The sequence below is a fragment of the Pelobates fuscus genome, chromosome 5 (genome assembly GCF_036172605.1).
Source record: "Pelobates fuscus isolate aPelFus1 chromosome 5, aPelFus1.pri, whole genome shotgun sequence".
NCBI lineage: Eukaryota > Metazoa > Chordata > Amphibia > Anura > Pelobatidae > Pelobates > Pelobates fuscus.
The window spans coordinates 10,445,411-10,464,241 of record NC_086321.1 but is presented as its reverse complement, the minus strand read 5'-3'; the positions used below and the strand labels follow the sequence as shown (position 1 = coordinate 10,464,241).

At 41.0% G+C, this 18,831-nt stretch overlaps 1 protein-coding gene across 4 annotated transcripts in view; it reads right to left on the bottom strand.

The window, feature by feature from the left end:
* Positions 1-18,831, bottom strand: part of FAM219A (family with sequence similarity 219 member A) — a 145,454-nt gene that overhangs the window by 35,946 nt on the left and 90,677 nt on the right. For all 4 annotated transcript variants that reach the window (XR_010090861.1, XM_063453561.1, XM_063453563.1 and 1 more), the window contains exon 3: positions 1,892-1,994. Coding sequence is in view for 3 of the 4 variants with exons in the window: in XM_063453561.1 (XP_063309631.1) it covers positions 1,892-1,994 (103 nt within the window). In the remaining variant the exon portion in view is untranslated. The remainder of the gene's footprint in view (positions 1-1,891; positions 1,995-18,831) is intronic.

Genomic DNA, 18,831 nt, shown 5'->3' with positions numbered 1-18,831 from the left:
CTATGTAACAGTGTGTCACAGTGTATAATAGTGTGAGGAGCAGATATAGATTCTATATATAAAGACGCTATGTAACAGTGTGTGTCACAGTGTATAATAGTGCGAGGAGCAGATATAGATTCTATATATAAAGACGCTATGTAACAGTGTGTGTCACAGTGTATAATAGTGCGAGGAGCAGATACAGATTCTATATATAAAGACGCTATGTAACAGTGTGTGTCACAGTGTATAATAGTGCGAGGAGCAGATACAGATTCTATATATAAAGACGCTATGTAACAGTGTGTCACAGTGTATAATAGTGTGAGGAGCAGATATAGATTCTATATATAAAGACGCTATGTAACAGTGTGTGTCACAGTGTATAATAGTGTGAGGAGCAGATACAGATTCTATATATAATGACGCTATGTAACAGTGTGTCACAGTGTATAATAGTGTGAGGAGCAGATATAGATTCTATATATAAAGACGCTATGTAACAGTGTGTGTCACAGTGTATAATAGTGCGAGGAGCAGATATAGATTCTATATATAGAGAGACCCTGTGTGACGGTGGGTGTCACAGTGTATAATAGTGTGAGGAGCAGATATAGATTCTATATATAAAGACGCTATGTAACAGTGTGTCACAGTGTATAATAGTGTGAGGAGCAGATATAGATTCTATATATAAAGACGCTATGTAACAGTGTGTGTCACAGTGTATAATAGTGTGAGGAGCAGATATAGATTCTATATATAAAGACGCTATGTAACAGTGTGTGTCACAGTGTATAATAGTGTGAGGAGCAGATATAGATTCTATATATAAAGACGCTATGTAACAGTGTGTGTCACAGTGTATAATAGTGCGAGGAGCAGATATAGATTCTATATATAAAGACGCTATGTAACATTGTGTGTCACAGTGTATAATAGTGTGAGGAGCAGATATAGATTCTATATATAAAGACGCTATGTAACAGTGTGCGTCACAGTGTATGATAGTGTGAGGAGCAGATATAGATACTATATATAAAGACGCTATGTAACAGTGTGTGTCACAGTGTATAATAGTGTGAGGAGCAGATATAGATTCTATATATAAAGACGCTATGTAACAGTGTGTGTCACAGTGTATAATAGTGCGAGGAGCAGATATAGATTCTATATATAAAGACGCTATGTAACAGTGTGTGTCACAGTGTATAATAGTGCGAGGAGCAGATATAGATTCTATATATAAAGACGCTATGTAACAGTGTGTCACAGTGTATAATAGTGTGAGGAGCAGATATAGATTCTATATATAAAGACGCTATGTAACAGTGTGTCACAGTGTATAATAGTGTGAGGAGCAGATATAGATTCTATATATAAAGACGCTATGTAACAGTGTGTTTCACAGTGTATAATAGTGCGAGGAGCAGATATAGATTCTATATATAAAGACGCTATGTAACAGTGTGTGTCACAGTGTATAATAGTGTGAGGAGCAGATATAGATTCTATATATAAAGACGCTATGTAACAGTGTGTGTCACAGTGTATAATAGTGTGAGGAGCAGATATAGATTCTATATATAAAGACGCTATGTAACAGTGTGTGTCACAGTGTATAATAGTGCGAGGAGCAGATATAGATTCTATATATAAAGACGCTCTGTAACAGTGTGTGTCACAGTGTATAATAGTGCGAGGAGCAGATATAGATTCTATATATAAAGACGCTATGTAACAGTGTGTGTCACAGTGTATAATAGTGCGAGGAGCAGATATAGATTCTATATATAGAGAGACCCTGTGTGACGGTGGGTGTCACAGTGTATAATAGTGTGAGGAGCAGACAGATTATATACATAACATAATACACCTAGTATTATATAGATAAGATAACTGGATTTACCTTGTTCTAGCCATGACGTTGTTTTTCTTGGGCTGTTGATTCACAGGGCTTCCTACATTCCCGTTTTTTAGGGACCCTTTCCTGGCCATCTCCCTTTGCTTCTCTGCAAAGAAAAACAGAATGGATCATCTGCTCGTAGTCTATCAAGACTCCACAACTCCATGTTTAGACTCACACGACTCAAACTGGGCAAAGAAATTCAAACTGGTTTCACACCCTAAGCCGGATGTTTCATGTTCATTTTACAGAAAATGTATGGGAACAGAGATTAATACAGAAACCGGTACTATCTTATTGAAGCTCTATAGCAGGGTTTTCCAAACTTGATTAACTATAACTCCCAGATGTTCCAGATGTTGATTAACTATAACTCCCAGATGTTCCAGATGTTGATTAACTATAACTCCCAGATGTTCCAGATGTTGATTAACTATAACTCCCATGTTTCTTTGAATGAAATTGATAGATAATCATGGAAGTTATAATTCAGCAACATCTGAAGGGCCAGAGTTTAGAGAACCCTGCTCTATAGCAATGTCTCTCTCACTCAAGAACGGGAATTAAATGACCTTATCTGGGCAAATCACTGTGCGCCAGCCAGAACCCCAATAATGGTGTATTCCAACGTTGCTTTGATAACTTGGAAGGAATGTTAGTCTCCTGAAGTGTAATATTTACATGACACCCGATAGGATAAAATCACATAACCAATCCGCCATCTTGCACTCATCCTCCATTTTGTTGCTTACTGCTCAAAACTGTTTAAAATTGTTAAAAATACAGTATTAAATTGTATCTAATTATTAACGTGTTTGAGCAAATAACCTTGTACCTAAATTTACTCCTAACAGATATATTCACTCCTAACAATGGTTTTCCCTTTAGTACAATGTTCAGGCAACAAACAAAACTACAACCCAGTCAAGCTTACCCTTTACAATTGATAATGCTCTTCCCCTTTTATTAGCACCACGTTTAAATGTAATATAGAAACATAGAAACATAGAATGTGACGGCAGATAAGAACCATTTGGCCCATCTAGTCTGCCCAGTTTTCTAAATACTTTCATTCGTCCCTGGCCTTATCTTATAGTTAGGATAGCCTTATGCCTATCCCACGCATGCTTAAACTCCTTTACTGTGTTAACCTCTACCACTTCAGCTGGAAGGCTATTCCATGCATCCACTACCCTCTCAGTAAAGTAATACTTCCTGATATTATTTTTAAACCTTTGCCCCTCTAATTTAAGACTATGTCCTCTTGTTGTGGTAGTTTTTCTTCTTTTAAATATGGTCTCCTCCTTTACTGTATTGATTCCCTTTATGTATTTAAATGTTTCTATCATATCCCCCCTGTCTCGTCTTTCCTCCAAGCTATACATGTTAAGATCCTTTAACCTTTCCTGGTAAGTTTTATCCTGCAATCCATGAACCAGTTTAGTAGCCCTTCTCTGAACTCTCTCTAAGGTATCAATATCCTTCTGGAGATACGGTCTCCAGTACTGCGTACAATACTCCAAGTGAGGTCTCACCAGTGTTCTGTACAATGGCATGAGCACTTCCCTCTTTCTACTGCTAATACACTATTAGCACTATTATACACTGTGACACACCCTATACAACCAAGCATTCTGCTAGCATTTCCTGCTGCTCTATTACATTGTCTGCCTACCTTTAAGTCATCAGAAATAATCACCCCTAAATCCCTTTCCTCAGATGTTGAGGTTAGGAGTCTATCAAATATTCTGTACTCTGCCCTTGGGTTTTTACGTCCAAGATGCATTATCCACTTATCCACATTAAATGTCAGTTGCCACAACTCTGACCATTTTTCTAGTTTACCTAAATCATTAGCCATTTGGCTTATCCCTCCTGGAACATCAACCCTGTTACATATCTTAGTATCATCAGCAAAAAGACATACCTTACATATAGTTGCATAGTTACATAGCTGAAAAGAGACTTGCGTCCATCAAGTTCAGCCTTCCTCACATATGTTTTTTGCTGTTGATCCAAAAGAAGGCAAAGAAACCCAGTTTGAAGCACTTCCAATTTTGCAACAAGCTAGGAAAAAATTCCTTCTTGACCCCAGAATGGCAGTCAGATTTATCCTTGGATCAAGCAGTTATTACCCTACATTGAAAGATTATATCCTTGAATATTCTGTTTTTGCAAGTATGCATCTAGTAGCTGTTTGAACATCTGTATGGACTGATAAAACCACTTCTTCAGGCAGAGAATTTCACATCCTTAGTGTTCTTACAGTAAAAAATCCTTTCCTTTGCCTTAGACGAAATCTTCTTTCTTCTAGTCTAAACGCATGACCTCGTGTCCTATGTAAAGTCCGGTTTGTGAATAGATTTCCACACAATGGTTTGTATTGGCCCCGAATATATTTGTATAATGTTATCATATCCCCTCTCAGGCAACGTTTTTCTAAACTAAATAGGTTTAAATTTGTTAACCTTTCTTCATAGCTGATATGTTCCATTCTTTTTATTAATTTTGTAGCCCGCCTCTGCACTTTTTCTAGTGCCATAATATCCTTCTTTAGAACAGGTGCCCAAAATTGCACAGCATATTCAATGTGTGGTCTTACCAGTGATTTATAAAGAGTCAAAATGATATTCTCATCCCGAGAATGAATGCCCTTTTTCATGCATGACAATACCCTACTGGCCTTGGCCACTGCTGATTGACATTGCACATTGTTGCATAGTTTGTTGTCTATAACAATTCCCAAGTCCTTTTCGTGTGTTGTTATCCCTAATTCGCTTCCATTAAGGGTATACGTTGCTTGTGTATTCTTTACGCCGAAGTGCATAACTTTGCATTTTTCAACATTAAATTTCATCTGCCATTTGAGTGCCCAGTCCTCCAGTCTATCTAAATCCCTCTGCAGCAAAGTAATATCTTGCTCATATTGTATTATTTTACAAAGTTTTGGGTCATCTGCAAACACTGAAACATGACTTTCAATGCTGTCGTCAAGATCATTTATAAACATGTTAAATAGAAGGGGTCCCAGAACAGACCCCTGAGGGACACCACTTGCCATCTCTGTCCAGCTTGAAAATTTACCATTAATGACAACTCTTTGTACTCTGTTTTTAAGCCAATGTACTACCCAAGAACAAGCATTTTCATCTAGACCGATTTCCTTGAGTTTAAACACTAATCTTCTGTGTGGAACCGTATCAAATGCCTTGGCAAAGTCCAAATAGATCACATCCACTGCAACACCCTGATCTATACTTCTACTTACTTCTTCGTAGAATGCAATCAAGTTAGTTTGGCACGACCTGTGCTTCATAAAACAGTGCTGATTTTTGCTGATAACCATGTTCTTCTCAAGGAATTCTTGAATATTATCCCTTAATAACCGTTCATATATTTTACCAGCCACAGAAGTTAAGCTCACAGGTCTATAATTTCCAGGCAAGGATTTTAAACCCTTTTTGAATATAGGAACCACATCTGCCTTCCTCCAATCCTCCGGAACACTTCCTGAAAGAAAAGAATCTTGAAAGATTAAAAACAGAGGTTCACTTATTTCTACACTTAGTTCCTTAAGTACACGTGGATGGATACCGTCAGACCCTGGAGCTTTGTTTATATTAACTTTCTTTAGTTGCTGCAGCACCTTGTCTTGAGTTACCATCAAGACCTTCTGTAATATCACTAATAAAAATATTAAAGAGAATGGTCCAAGTACAGATCCCCGAGGTACCCCACTGGTGACAAGCCCAAGATTCGAATATACTCCATTGACTACAACCCTCTGTTGCCTGTCACTCGGCCACTGCCTCACCCATTCAACAATATTGGAATCCAAACTTAAAGATTGCAGTTTATTGATAAGCCGTCTATGTACAACAGTGTCAAAAGCCTTACTGAAATCTAGGTAAGCAATGTCTACTGCACCACCCAGATTTTTGCCTGTAGCAAGTGTGTTAAAAAATGATAAGCTTAGAGTCATGTCTACAAATGCTCGCAGTTTAGGGAATAAGATCCATGAACTTGTGGCAATAATGGCAACTGTTAGTGTAGATTTAGTCGATGTTACTGAGACATGGTATAATGAGAAAAATGACTGGGACATAGCAATACCAGGGTACTCTTTATATAGAAAAGACAGGGAAGGCAAGAAAGGGGAGGGGTGGCCCTGTATGTAAAGGATAGCATAAAATCTAGCCTAATAAAGGTTAGTGAGGCAAACATAGAGTCTGTTTGGGTTACGTTAGAATTTGGTAATCACACAGTAACTCGTGTAGGTGTGATTTATAGGCCCCCAGGACAAATTGAAGAGTTAGATAATCTACTAGTTGAAGAAATAGCTAAAATGACAATGAAGGGGGAAGTTATCATCATGGGTGACTTTAATCTTCCTGATGTGAATTGGAAAACAAAAATAGCTACTTGTGCCAGGAGCACACATATTCTAAACTCCCTACTGGGATTGTCTCTAAAACAAGTCGTTGAGGAGCCAACTCGTAAAGAGGCCATACTAGATTTAGTGTTAACAAATGGAGATTTGGTATCAGATATTACTGTAGGTGAAAGTTTAGGATCCAGTGATCATCAGTCAGTGTGGTTTAATATAAGAACAGTGACTGAGTCACACCACACAAAAACAAAAGTTTTAGACTTTAGAAAAACAGACTTTTCTAAAATTAGAATATGTGTAAAGGAGTCATTATCAGACTGGAGCAATTTAAATGGAGTCCAAAGGAAATGGGATTATTTAAAAGTTGCACTACTGAAGGCAACAGAAAATTGCATTAGGCTTGTCAGTAAAAGCAAAAAATTCAAGAAACCACTGTGGTACTCCGCAGATGTGGCCAAAATAGTAAAAAACAAAAAGTTAGCATTTAGTAATTATAAAAAAACCCAGAGTGAGGAAGACAGAATGACCTATAAGATTAGGCAGAAAGAGGCTAAGCAAGTTATAAGAGCTTCCAAATCACACACAGAAGAGAAAATAGCACAGTCAGTAAAAAAGGGGGACAAAACTTTTTTTAGATACATAAATGAGAAAAGAAAAGTAAAACAAGGATTAGTTAGATTAAAAACAAAAGAAGGAAGGTATGAAGAAGAGGATAAAAGTCTAGCTGACTGCCTCAATGAATATTTTTGTTCAGTATTTACAGATGAAAATGAAGGAAAGGGACCTCAGTTAAGAAAAAGGATAAATTAGTCATTTATTACACGTGAGTTTACAGAGGAAGAGGTTCTATTTCAACTGTCAAAAGTAAAGACAAATAAGTCAATGGGACCTGATGGAATACACCCAAAGCTATTAAAAGAGCTTAGTGGGGCACTAGCAAAACCATTAACAGATTTATTTAACCAATCATTGATAACAGGAGTAGTCCCAGAAGATTGGAAGTTAGCGAATGTTGTGCCCATTCACAAGAAAGGTAATAGGGAGGAGTCGGGCAACTATAGGCCAGTAAGCCTTACTTCAGTAGTGGGGAAAGTGATGGAAACCATGTTAAAGGATAGGATTGTTGAACATCTAAAAACACATGGATTTCAAGATCAGAGACAACATGGGTTTACTTCAGGGAGATCATGCCAAACTAATCTTATTGATTTTTTTGATTGGGTAACTAAAATTATAGATCAGGGTGGTGCAGTAGACATTGCTTACCTAGATTTCAGTAAGGCTTTTGACACTGTTGCACATAGAAGGCTTATCAATAAACTACAATCTTTGAGTTTGGATTCCAATATTGTTGAATGGGTAAGGCAGTGGCTGAGTGACAGGCAACAGAGGGTTGTAGTCAATGGAGTATATTCGAAGCTTGGGCTTGTCACCAGTGGGGTACCTCAGGGATCTGTACTTGGACCCATTCTCTTTAATATTTTTATTAGTGATATTGCAGAAGGTCTTGATGGTAAGGTGTGTCTTGTTGCGGATGATACTAAGATATGTAACAGGGTTGATGTTCCAGGAGGGACAAGCCAAATGGAAAATTATTTAGGTAAACTAGAAAAATGGTCAGAGTTGTGGCAACTGATATTTAATGTGGATAAGTGCAAGATAATGCATCTTAGACGTAAAAACCCAAGGGCAGAGTACAGAATATTTGATAGAGTCCTAACCTCAACATCTGAGGAAAGGGATTTAGGGGTGATTATTTCTGATGACTTAAAGGTAGGCAGACAATGTAATAGAGCAGCAGGAAATGCTAGCAGAATGCTTGGTTGTATAGGGTGTGTCACAGTGTATAATAGTGCTAATAGTGTATTAGCAGTAGAAAGAGGGAAGTGCTCATGCCATTGTACAGAACACTGGTGAGACCTCACTTGGAGTATTGTACGCAGTACTGGAGACCGTATCTCCAGAAGGATATTGATACCTTAGAGAGAGTTCAGAGAAGGGCTACTAAACTGGTTCATGGATTGCAGGATAAAACTTACCAGGAAAGGTTAAAGGATCTTAATATGTATAGCTTGGAGGAAAGACGAGACAGGGGGGATATGATAGAAACATTTAAATGCATAAAGGGAATCAACACAGTAAAGGAGGAGACTATATTTAAAAGAAGGAAAAACTACCACAACAAGAGGACATAGTCTTAAATTAGAGGGGCAAAGGTTTAAAAATAATAATCGGAAGTATTACTTTACTGAGAGGGTAGTGGATGCATGGAATAGCCTTCCAGCAGAAGTGGTAGAGGTTAACACCGTAAAGGAGTTTAAGCATGCGTGGGATAGGCATAAGGCTATCCTAACTATAAGATAAGGCCAGGGACTAATGAAAGTATTTAGAAAACTGGGCAGACTAGATGGGCCGAATGGTTCTTATCTGCCGTCACATTCTATGTTTCTATGTTTCTATAATTTTAGTTACCCAATCAAAAAAATCAATAAGATTAGTTTGGCATGATCTCCCTGAAGTAAATCCATGTTGTCTCTGACCTTGAAATCCTGGTGTTTTTAGATGTTCAACAATCCTATCCTTTAACATGGTTTCCATCACTTTCCCCACTACTGAAGTAAGGCTTACTGGCCTAAAGTTGCCCGACTCCTCCCTATATATTGTGATAATGAGTAACCTTTCACAATTGCCCCAAATAATTGCGAATTCTGTGTAGTATAATGTAATGTGACATGATAAGATATCTATAAAACCTGATGTTATACCAATAAACTCATAACTGGGTTTTGAACTTCAGATTGGTGTTGTGTTGATTCTCCGGACCCCTTAGATGTGGTGCACTGATTGGAATCCCCGAAGTATAGAAACATAGAATGTGACGGCAGATAAGAACCATTCGGCCCATCTAGTCTGCCCAAGTTTCTAAATACTTTCACTAGTCCCTGGCCTTATCTTATAGTTAGGTTAGCCTCATGCCTATCCCATGCATGCTTAAACTCCCTCACTGTGTTAACCTCTACCACTTCAGCTGGAAGGCTATTCCATGCATCCACTACCCTCTCAGTAAATATTATTTTTAAACCTTTGCCCCTCTAATTTAAGACTATGTCCTCTTGTTGTGGTAGTTTTTCTTCTTTTAAATATGGTCTCCTCCTTTATTGTGTTGATTCCCTTTATGTATTTAAATGTTTCTATCGTATCCCCCCTGTTTCGTCTTTCCTCTAAGCTATACATGTTCAGATCCTTTAACCTTTCCTGGTAAGGTTTATCCTGCAATCCATGAACCAGTTTAGTAGCCCTTCTTTGAACTATCAATATCTTTCTGGAGATACGGTCTCCAGTACTGCGTACAATACTCCAAGTGAGGTATGGAGCTGCAGCTGAAGTATTATCGGGGAAAAAAAAGTGCTCTAACAAAAGAGTACGATGTGGACACTTGGCGAGTTGCCACAATAAGAGTATGTACAATACATTACAGGAATCTCTCTCCAAGATCCAGAAACGGCCTGGCTCGTGTATATAATAATATGGTTCAGCAGATTTATTACCCTTACGATGTCTCCCTCCTTGCCCATATTCTGCCTTCACACCTGTGACGAGAGCAATCTCGCCACATTGCATTGGAGAAGCCTGGCTGCCCGCCTGCTGCCTTTGGACTATGGCCCTGGGAGATTGGGCCCTTTAAAAACAGTATTCGGCCATACCAGAGTGTATGTCACTCATTCTGGCCCTTTAAATACAGTGGGGTCATTTGGTACTTGCCCTGTGTGAGCTGTGGTAACCCAGATAGCTATGCCATGGAGCCTATTTGTGTGATTAAAGACTTTGGCTCTATGGCGATTAAACTGTATTCGGTTGGTCTGAGTGCCATTCACCTAATAATGTGCACTCAGACCTGAGCTATCTGGGGATATGTGAAATGTCTGTGTGTTATGTGTAAAATGTGACTTTATGTATTTTAAAGTGTTTTATGTTGTTTTGCAACCATGTGGTTAATGGAGTCTGCCTCTAGTCCTGGATAATTAGATTACTTCTCCAATTATCTCCAGGGCAGAAGGGATGAAACCAGGATGCATTGTGGGGATGTTTTTTTGCCATGCTGCCAGGGGTTTTAAAAGATACTTTACTAACTTTTGAACCCCTGGTCTGATTCATGCCAATTTTTAATATGTTGTTCCCCTGAATGGATTGATTGTGGATATGTATTTTTATGTGAATGTGATGTATGGTTTTAGAGTTATGAAAGTTGGGTAAAAAGTATGTTTTAACTGTTTGTATAATGGGATTATGTGTCACACTAAGGGGAGGGGATGTGTGGGTTGCACCCGTGATACTATTGGTTATTTTATGCCTCCCCCTGGGTGTGGCCTGTATGTGTTCACTTGTAATAAAAACCAGGCTGGGTGTGCCAGCACCTCAGACCACTGCTTGACCCTCAACACGGAGCCTTGTCTCGTTCTTGGGGGGATTCACTGTATGCTGCTGGAGATCGATTGCTAGGAGTGTAAGCTGATGTCTGCTTTTCCTGTTCTTCTGCTAGCAGCTATTCGTGAGGTTCCAGTTTGGAGTGCTATTTTGTATCCAGTTCTGGAGTTTGGTGTTCTGCAGTAGCTGTGCCTGTCTCTCAGAAAGGGGCATATCGCCTAAACGGATTTTAACCCCTTGTCTGATGAAACGGTCTGTTACAACACCTATACAGGGTGTGTATGACGGCACGCTAAGATGGACAGCCGAGTACAACAAACATTCAGAGTCAAAGAGGCTTGACAAAGCACCGGGATGCCAAACGTTGTCAGGTCCAGTAGTTTGGTAGAATAACAAACGGTAACTGAAGAGTCATTACATTTGAATGCAGTACTTCAATAAGGAGTGACTCTGCTATGAAGACGAAGTGGTCCTGGTCCTTAATATTAATAAATTGTTAGCTGCCATTTTATCCTTTGTGAATTTCAGCTGAATTGAGGTTGTGATACCTTACATACATTGTGAAGCTCCAGCAGGTAGCACAAACACATGATGTGGGGACACATAGATAATTATGGAAATTATCTAATAAAAAAAAAAACAACATTCAAAGAAAAATAGAAAGAGACGTCGAAAATAATTTCTTACGCAGGATTGTCAAAGTGCCCCCTTCCAAAAAAACTTAGGAAAACACATATCTTTTTCACTCACAGTGTAATGTTTCAAAATCATATAGGCACTAAACAATGATTTCAAATCTCACAGATTGTAACAGTTTTATTTAAAAACACCTCACCTAGGCAAAAAATAATGGGGGTTTATTTACATTATATGATCATATATTGCCACATTGTGTCAGGCTTATGCAATATATTATCATATAATGTAACTAAACCCCCATTATTTTTTGCCTAGGTGAGTGGTTTTTAAATAAAACTGTTACAATCTGTGAGATTTGAATCATTGTGTAGTGAATAAGTGAGTGTGCTGGATTCTGTATACTTTGTATGTTGTATATATTGGCCCCAGCAGCACCCTATAATGTAAGCATGTTCAGGTGAGTGCAGCCCTCTTGGTTTCATTTATATATTTGGGAGTCCAGGCCAACTCCTTGGTTGTGCACCCCTCCCTGTCACATGTTCCCCATTCCAGGATCCTATTTAGCCTTGACCTGTAGAAAGTCCCAGGAGGAAGTAGTTCCCAAGTAAGTGGATTAATCTCATAAGAGCAAGCATTAGGCTGCTAGGATAGGACCTGCCAAGATGGGGTACACACTGAAGCCATCCTGCAGGATGTTGGAACCTTTCCAGTAGTCCCTCTCCTGTTCCCAGCGTTTCTCGCACCGGGCACGATAGCCCGCCCGCCCCCTTTTAATTATGCAGTGCAAGCGCACCGACATCATGACGTTAATGATGTCACGGCCTGCCAAAACGTTTGGATTTGAACGTTTTAGGGGCGTGGTTACAAATGAAAGGAACCCAGTATATAAGGGGTGTTCGGGACATATCTCATTGCCCTGTTGTGGTTCTGTACAGTCCCAATAGCGCGTTTATATTGTGTATATCTCTTAGTTCTGACTTTGGCTACATTTCACTAGTCTACTTTCTGTATTCTTATGACTCAACTCTTGTATTCTCTCTGTTCCTGATTTCTGGCTCCCCTGACCTCGTTCCAGATTCTTCTCTGTTCTTGTGACGTTAGCCCGGCCATTCTAAGGTCTGGTATACGTTACTATTCTAATACACTCTGCGTGTTGGATCCCCATATATTCCTGGCCCAGATCTCTCCCTGCAGCCGTAATGACAGAGGCCATATTCTCCCCGGCAGCCATACTGACAGAGGCCTGATTTCTGCCTGCGGTCGTACTGACAGAGGCCTATATTCTCCCCTGGCAGCCATACTGACAGAGGCCTAGATTCTCGGCCAAGCCATTCTGACAGAGGACCAGATCTCTCCTGGCAGCCGTACTGACAGAGGCCTATATTCTCCTCCGGCAGCCGTACTGACAGAGGCCCAGATCTCTCCCGGCAGCCACACTGACAGAGGCCTAGGCCCGGCAGCCGTATTAATCTTTTGTATCATATTATTTCATAACATTTCTTTTTTTATTTATTTTCAAGTTTGCTGCATGCACTGTCAGTGATAAAATATCCTGTACCTAATAAAAGCAGGTGAATTTATTCTGTGAATGTTCCTTCACCGTGAACAGATCAGAGTGAGTCAGGTAAATGTTGGATAGATATGAGAATCCTATACTTTGTGCATTGCCGATTTCAAACCAAACACAGGATTGTACAGAATGAGATGCGCTAATTGGGTGCAAATCACCATATCTGAATGGGAAATCCAATCATTTTCAGTAATTATGTTAACCTGCATTCAGATTTTACTGAATAGTCCTGATAAAGCGTGACCTTCAGACAGAGCACTGGAACGGAGACTGTTTTACACACAAGTAAAACATAATTTTCCTTCAATAATATACACAGCGCAGAGATTAACCCCTGCTGGGCTTAGAGAGGATAATACAGAGCATCTATTAACCCCTTCTCGGCCACGACTAGACAAACATAATCTACCTTCCAAACAGCTGGTCTCTGAGCAGATTAACTAACAGTCATCGCCTGGTGTATGATACAGTCTTATAGGCAGAGCACACCTCCAAACCGTCCCTATTTAGGAGGGACAATCACGAAGCACAAAGCCCTCTGATCCTCCTTTCTATCCTAATTTCCCTCTTTTCTAGGAGCTCCATATTGGTAATGTGTCTGAGTGTATAACAGAGCTCCACAGCAATAATACTCCCAGTAATGTGTCTGAGTGTATAACAGAGCTCCACAGCAATAATACTCCCAGTAATGTGTCTGAGCGTATAACAGAGCTCCACAGCAATAATACTCCCAGTAATGTGTCTGAGTGTATAACAGAGCTCCACAGCAATAATACTCCCAGTAATGTGTCTGAGTGTATAACAGAGCCCCACAGCAATAATACTCCCAGTAATGTGTCTGAGTGTATAACAGAGCCCCACAGCAATAACACTCCCAGTAATGTGTCTGAGTGTATAACAGAGCCCCACAGTAATAATACTCCCAGTAATGTGTCTGAGTGTATAACAGAGCTCCACAGCAATAACACTCCCAGTAATGTGTCTGAGTGTATAACAGAGCCCCACAGTAATAATACTCCCAGTAATGTGTCTGAGTGTATAACAGAGCCCCACAGCGATAATACTCCCAGTAACGTGTCTGAGGGTATAACAGAGCTCCACAGCAATAATACTCCCAGTAATGTGTCTGAGTGTATAACAGAGCTCCACAGCAATAATACTCCCAGTAATGTGTCTGAGTGTATAACAGAGCCCCACAGCAATAATACTCCCAGTAATGTGTCTGAGTGTATAACAGAGCCCCACAGCAATAACACTCCCAGTAATGTGTCTGAGTGTATAACAGAGCCCCACAGTAATAATACTCCCAGTAATGTGTCTGAGTGTATAACAGAGCTCCACAGCAATAACACTCCCAGTAATGTGTCTGAGTGTATAACAGAGCCCCACAGTAATAATACTCCCAGTAATGTGTCTGAGTGTATAACAGAGCCCCACAGCGATAATACTCCCAGTAACGTGTCTGAGGGTATAACAGAGCTCCACAGCAATAATACTCCCAGTAATGTGTCTGAGTGTATAACAGAGCCCCACAGCAATAATACACCCAGTAATGTGTCTGAGTGTATAACAGAGCTCCACAGTAATAATACTCCCAGTAATGTGTCTGAGTGTATAACAGAGCCTCACAGCAATAATACTCCCAGTAACGTGTCTGAGTGTATAACAGAGCTCCACAGTAATAATACTCCCAGTAATGTGTCTGAGTGTATAACAGAGCTCCACAGAAATAATACTCCCAGGAATGTGTCTGAGTGTATAACAGAGCTCCACAGCAATAATACTCCCAGTAATGTGTCTGAGTGTATAACAGAGCTCCACAACTATAATACTCCCAGTAATGTGCCCGAGTGTATAACAGAGCCCCACAGCAATAATACTCCCAGTAATGTGTCTGAGTGTATAACAGAGCTCCACAGCATTAATACACCCAGTAATGTGTCTGAGTGTATAACAGAGCTCCACGGCAATAATACTCCCAGTAACGTGTCTGAGTGTATAACAGAGCCCCACAGCAATAATACTTCCAGAAATGTGTCTGATTGTATAACAGAGCCCCACAGCAATAATACTCCCAGTAATGTGTCTGAGTGTATAACAGAGCTCCACAGCATTAATACACCCAGTAATGTGTCTGAGTGTATAACAGAGCTCCACGGCAATAATACTCCCAGTAACGTGTCTGAGTGTATAACAGAGCTCCCCAGCAATAATACTCCCAGTAATGTGTCTGAGTGTATAACAGAGCCCCACAGCAATAATACTCCCAGTAATGTGTCTGAGTGTATAACAGAGCTCCACAGCATTAATACACCCAGTAATGTGTCTGAGTGTATAACAGAGCTCCACGGCAATAATACTCCCAGTAACGTGTCTGAGTGTATAACAGAGCCCCACAGCAATAATACTTCCAGAAATGTGTCTGATTGTATAACAGAGCCCCACAGCAATAATACTCCCAGTAATGTGTCTGAGTGTATAACAGAGCTCCACAGCATTAATACACCCAGTAATGTGTCTGAGTGTATAACAGAGCTCCACGGCAATAATACTCCCAGTAACGTGTCTAAGTGTATAACAGAGCCCCACAGCAATAATACTTCCAGAAATGTGTCTGAGTATATAACAGAGATCCATAGCAATAATACTCCCAGGAATGTGTCTGAGTGTATAACAGAGCTCCACAGCAATAATACTCCCAGTAATGTGTCAGAGTGTATAACAGAGTTCCACAGCAATAATACTCACAGCAATGTGTCTGAGTGTATGACAGAGCTCCACAGCAATAATACTCCCAGTAATGTGTCTGATTGTATAACAGAGTTCCACAGCAATAATACTCACAGCAATGTGTCTGAGTGTATGACAGAGCTCCACAGCAATATTACTCCCAGTAATGTGTCTTACCGCGTAAAAGCCCAGGCTAATTTGAGATGCAGCGCGTTTGTGACCAATGTCTTTTTGCACTTTTGCCATGCATTCATTCTACCGCAATTTCACCATTGCATCCATATATACTGTATATCATTTTTATAAAGGACACAGGGCTTTCTACTGATACCCTATATCTGGGGTATAGATAACCTATTAGTAGTACTGTGCAAAATCAAAATCCTGAAGTCCCTTGGTGCACCGGGCTGGTTTTTAAAGGTGTGCATGCTGCTAATTTGGCCTGTGTTATTTATGGTTGCTGCGGTTGCTTCGTAGCGTTGTACTTGTGCGTATGCGGGCTGTGATATTGTATTTGTTCACGAGTTGTTTGTGGTATTGTGTATGACACATATGAATATGTTTATGGGGGCTGCTTGTGGAATTGTGTGTGTGTATGATATGTCACATTGTGTGTTTGGTGGTGTGTATATGTGTGGAGCTGCTTCAGGTATTGCATATGAAAGGCTGCTCAAGGGGGGTGTGCGTGTATGTGGATCGTCAGTGGTGGGCTTAACACGAAATGGCCATATGGTGGAACTTAATCGCCATATTTGTTTGCTGAGAGAGGTGATTTTAAGTAGCCTTATAGGATTTAAAAATATATTTGTATGTGTGCTCTGTAACTTAATCTGTACTATGTCTAAGACTAAATTAAACGGATACCTGGATCTCCCTGTTTGAAGTTGGAGGCACACTTATTGAGGCTGAGCACCATCACTTAGCCACAGTGTTTGAAAACATGTAAACAGCTCCTCCCCCCAAAATGACGGTGTCCGTCTTTGTCTACTTGAAATGTTGGGAGATATGTCATAGTGTAGGGGGCTTAGGGATCGAGGACAAGGTAATAAACACATATTTGTTAAATATAGAGATAAGCAAACATTAGATTAAAATCGTGGGAAAATTCAAATCAGGGATAGGTTTTATTTTTAGAAGATGTTGCCCATCTGTCTGTTCATGCTGTGAAACACATTTTCATTTGTTACATTATATTATAATATCGCTGGTTTCCTCTCTCCAGAGCCGTTTATTTTAAAAGGAATGGATTAATCAAGACTGATACAATAGAAGATCAGTTTTTCTTTTAGCGCGTACACTACAAAACCCAATTTTTGGGGGGATCAGCAAAATAGCACCCCACTTGTTTGGTATTTTGATGTTTGTGTGTTTCTTGAGGTTGAGAGTACGTGGAGTAGCATCATTTATTGAATCACAAACAGAAAGTAAAATTAAAAATAGCTGTGCTCTGCTGCGTAATGACCTCAGGGAGATCTCGAGACACTCCAGGGGCACTGCCAGATGTGAGACTGCACTCTGTCTGCCAGAGATACACAGGGGATCCACATATAACACAGACACACAGAATTACGCAGATGATTTAACCCTTCCACAGCCACAGGCATCAGTCTAAATTCTAACCAAACCTGTTCTGTGTCAAGGAAGATCCAACCGGAAGGTTTCACACCCCAAAATAAATATATGAGCTCTTCATTTAGTGATCTGGAATCCCCTATACTTAGCACTCTTGACTCATGGTTGGGACAGAACTCCTGAACTCAGCAATCAGTTCCTGACTCTGGAATCTGGACAGACCTCCCATGGCAGCAATCAGTCCTTTACTCTGGGATTTGGACAGTACCCCCAGGGTAGCATTCATTCCTTTACTCTGGGATCTGGACAGTACCCCCACGGCAGCAGTCAGTCATTTACTTTGGGATTTGGAAGGACTCCCCATGGCCAGCAATCAGTTCCTGACTCTGGGATCTGGGCAGACCTCCCATGGCAGCAATCGGTCCTTTACTCTGGAGTTTGGACAGACCTCCCATTGAAGCAATCAGTTCCTGACTCTGGGATCTGGACAGACCTCCCGTGGCCAGCAGTCCATCCTTTTTTCTGGGATTGGGACGGACTCCCCATGGCCAGCAGTCAGTTTGTTCCTGACTCTGGGATCTGGACAGACCCCTCAAGGCAGCAGTCAGTCCTTTACTTTGGGATGTGGATGGAGCCCCCATGCAGTCAGTCAGTTCCTGACTCTGGGATTTGAACAGACCTCCCATGGCAGCAATCAGTCCTTTACTCTGGGATTTGGACAGTACCCCCAGGGTAGCATTCAGTCCTTTACTCTGGGATCTGGACAGTACCCCCATGGCAGCAATCAGTCCTTTACTCTGGGATTTGGACAGTACCCCCAGGGTAGCATTCATTCCTTTACTCTGGGATCTGGACAGTACCCCCAGGGCAGCAGTCAGCCCTTTACTTTGGAATTGGGACGGACTCCCTATGGCTAGCAGTCAGTTCGTTCCTGACTCTGCTGGCCATGGGGAGTCCTTCCAAATCACAGAGTCAGGAACGAACTGACTGCTGGCCATGGGGAGGCCTTCCAAATCACAGTCAGTTCGTTCCTGATTCTGGGATTTGGAAGGACTCCCCATGGCCAGCAGTCAGTCCTTCACTCTGGGATTTGGATGGACTCCCCATGGCCAGCAGTAAGTCAGTTTCTGACTCAGGGATTTGGACAGACCTCCCATAGCAGCAGTCAGTCAGTTCCTGACTCTGGGTTTTGGACGGACCCCCCTTGGCAGCAATCAGTCCTTTACTCTAGGATTGGACAGATGCCCCATGGACAGCAATCAGTCAGTTCCGGACTCTGGTATTTGGAAGGACTCGCCATGGCCAGCAGTCAATCAGTTTCTGACTCTGGGATTTGGAAGGACTCCCCATGGCCAGCAGTCAGTCAGTTCCTGACTCTGGGATTTGGAAGGACTCCCCATGGCCAGCAGTCAATCAGTTCCTGACTCTGGGATTTGGAAGGACTCGCCATGGCCAGCAATCAGTCAGTTCCGGACTCTGGGATTTGGAAGGACTCGCCCTGGCCAGCAGTCAATCAGTTTCTGACTCTGGGATTTGGAAAGACTCCCCATGGCCAGCAGTCAATCAGTTCCTGACTCTGGGATTTGGACGGACCCCCCTTGGCAGCAATCAGTCCTT